This window comes from Galeopterus variegatus, unplaced genomic scaffold (genome assembly GCF_000696425.1).
Source record: "Galeopterus variegatus unplaced genomic scaffold, G_variegatus-3.0.2 Scaffold12088, whole genome shotgun sequence".
Taxonomy (NCBI): Eukaryota; Metazoa; Chordata; class Mammalia; order Dermoptera; family Cynocephalidae; genus Galeopterus; species Galeopterus variegatus.
In genome coordinates, this window is record NW_007738199.1 from 19644 (window position 1) to 22484 (window position 2841).

At 44.4% G+C, this 2841-nt stretch overlaps 1 protein-coding gene across 1 annotated transcript; it reads left to right on the top strand.

Annotated features, from left to right (window-relative positions):
• Positions 1-1319: 1319 nt before the first annotated feature.
• LOC103610933 (WAP four-disulfide core domain protein 10A-like) lies at positions 1320-2516 on the top strand. Its single transcript, XM_008594990.1, has 2 exons — positions 1320-1413; positions 2368-2516. The coding sequence occupies exons 1-2, from the start codon at positions 1320-1322 to the stop codon at positions 2514-2516; spliced, it is 243 nt and encodes an 80-aa protein (XP_008593212.1).
• The last annotated feature ends 325 nt before the right edge of the window (positions 2517-2841 follow it).

Sequence of the window (2841 nt, forward strand, 5' to 3'; positions counted from 1 at the left end):
TGCTTCTTCTATTACTCTAGAGTGGTATTTGAGGAGAGAGACTTCCTCTTCTTTTTCCAGTCTCTGTTGGTGACTCTCCTTGTGTTAATGCAGTTGAGTGGGCAGCAGGCTGCCTGCACAGTAGCCACGATTGCTACTGTGGTGGCAAGCTGCTCTTGCAGTGACAGCAGCTGTGGCGGTGGCTGTGATGAACCTCCCACACAGAAGCAGTGTTTGCCATGTGGTCCTGCTTCTGTCAAATGGGGGGGAGGCTGCCCATGGCTTCTGCCTAGGTCCCAAGGTGTGCTCCAGCCTTCTGTCATGTGTTGGGGGCTGCCCACAGCTCCTGCCTAGTTCCCAGGCATGTTCTTGCCTTCTGTCCAAGGAAATATGATCTGACTAAAGCAGAGTCTCTCAAAAATTCAGTTGCCATTAACCACCCTCCAAGCAAGTTTCTTGTTTCAAGAGTTGATGTTTGAAAAAACAAAATCGATCAAACTATTAGCTGGACTAAGGAAAAAAGACAGAAGAATCAAATAAAATAAGAGGTAAAAAGTTAGACATTATATCTGATACCAATTCTTTTCAAACTATTCCAAAGAATTGAAGAGAAGGTGTAGGTCCAAACTCAATTTATGAGGCCAGCTGTACCCTGATACCAAAATCAAACAAAGGTTCAAACAAAAAAAGAAAACTACAGGCCAAAATCCTAATAAACATAGATGCAAATTTAAAGAACAAATTTGAAAAATATTAAGTGTTTATGAATAAACATGCTCAAGATAATATTGCCTAAAATATCAGTAATTAGTACAACACAAAATTTGACAATAAGCATTTACCTTAACTGAGTGCTGTGTAATTACAAGACACCCTGTCTTGTGAAATATTTACATGGCTAAATAAGGGTGACAGAAGACAGGTAAGAAAAGATGGGTGATTCAAAAATGTGAGAAAACAGGATTTTTTTATTAAATATATGAAGAAACTAACAGATAATACAATGAAACATAGGTTAATGCTAAGCATATCTTTTTAAAAAAAATTTTCTGTTCAATACTTGTAATTACAAAATAGAAATAAATTGTGTCTTTCAGAAAAGAAAAATTCTGTAAGCAAGAAGAGAGGGTTAGTTATGTGAGAGGAGACACCATCCCTGCAGAAGCCCAATTTCACATAGAATAGTGGCAGGCAAAGGGGAGGAAACAAGGACTGTCTTGCTCTACCTTGGACTGGCCGGTGGAGGCAATGAGGTGCTGAGGATAACGTCTTTTTCTTTACTTCCTTCTCCATGCTGAGTTCTGCAGGGAAGTCTATGACATCCTGACCAGACTTGAGGCATGTTGTCCAAGGCTCTGATTCTCATCCTGCTCCTCAGTGCTCTGCTGGAGGTCCATGCAGGGACCCGTTCCCGTTCCCACAGGAGTACACAGAGTAGGTAATGGGCAGCGGGGGAGGAACAAGGGTATGAGAAGGAAACGGGGAGAGACTGTGTTCAGTCAGGAGGACCTGAATATTGCTGCCTGTCTGCACATCCAGCTCTGACCAGAGCATTCTGCAGACTCTGGACCCTCTCAAACCATAGCACTCCATCCCCTTTACCTGGCCCTGGGAATAGTGTTGGGGGGTAGGTGAAACTGCATTTTTTTCTCCAAAAATATAAGACAAATGACATCTCTTTTTCTCCAAAAAATCCAGAGACAAATGGTACATACTGCAGGGAGACAATTTTTCCTTAATTTATATACCATCATGATAGGTAAAGACCTAGAGATGATTATTGGTGTAGGTACAGGTGTAGAAATGGGGTAGGTATAGAAAGAAAGAATATAAAGCAGGCAAAATTTGGGGTTTTCAGGGACAAGTTAAAGTTACCATCAGAGTGACCAGGAGAGTGGCAGTAGAAAGGGAACAAATGATGAGGCAGGGATACTGGTGACAGTGGCAGTGAGGAGAGGAGAGTGGGGGGCAAGAAGCAAGTTCATCTTCTTCTCTGGACCCTGCAAATTCTGGAGAGTGTGGGAAGGTTTGGAAGGTGTCTCAAGCTTCTTTACGTTCTCAGGGTCAGAGTGGAGATTCTGTGATGGCAACTTCACCGAGGCCATGACTAAGAGGGGAGACAGGGTGCATGATGCAAATGTATGGACAGAGTCCAGAAAGCCTAGGCATTGAGGCCTATAGAGGAGGTGGTAAGGGCACAGAGTGAGGACACAGGTGGTAAGACACTACTAATCACCAGGATTTGGTGAGGGACTCAAAAGGATTACCTGAAAAGTCTGGGACTATCATTAGTGGGACTTGTGTTGTAGGATCTGGGAGGAAACTTTAAGCTTGAGAAGGCTGCTCGCCAAGAGTCTTCTTCCATTTACACTGTCTGCTCCTTTTCAGGACCAGAGCTATCCCTGGAAGTCAAGGTTTGTGAGAAACGGCCCAACTTTTATCGGTGCAAATACCACTGTGAATCTCACAAAGACTGTCAAGCAAATAACATATGTTGTTTAACCTTCTGTGGGAATGTTTGCATGAGCCTGCTGTGAGTGGAAGAGTGGGCTAGGCTGTCCCGCTCCCCAAGCCCTCTATTTAGAGACTGTGCCCACATCTGAAGCACGAAGACCTCAAATCTTGGGCACAGGATTGCTGCCCTCCCCACTGTCTGTATTCCTTGACCCTGTCAAATAAACCAGAACAAATGTCCAGGAATCTTGCCTCTTTTACTCCCACTGTGATCATTGATTAAGAACTCAGTGCAGCCTCCACACATGGCCCATCCTTCTTGGGCCCTGGGACCCAAACTCCCTTCGCTGGTGCTTCTCTACTCTCTCTCTCTCTTTGGCCCACACACCCCTGCCAGCCCCAGGAGGT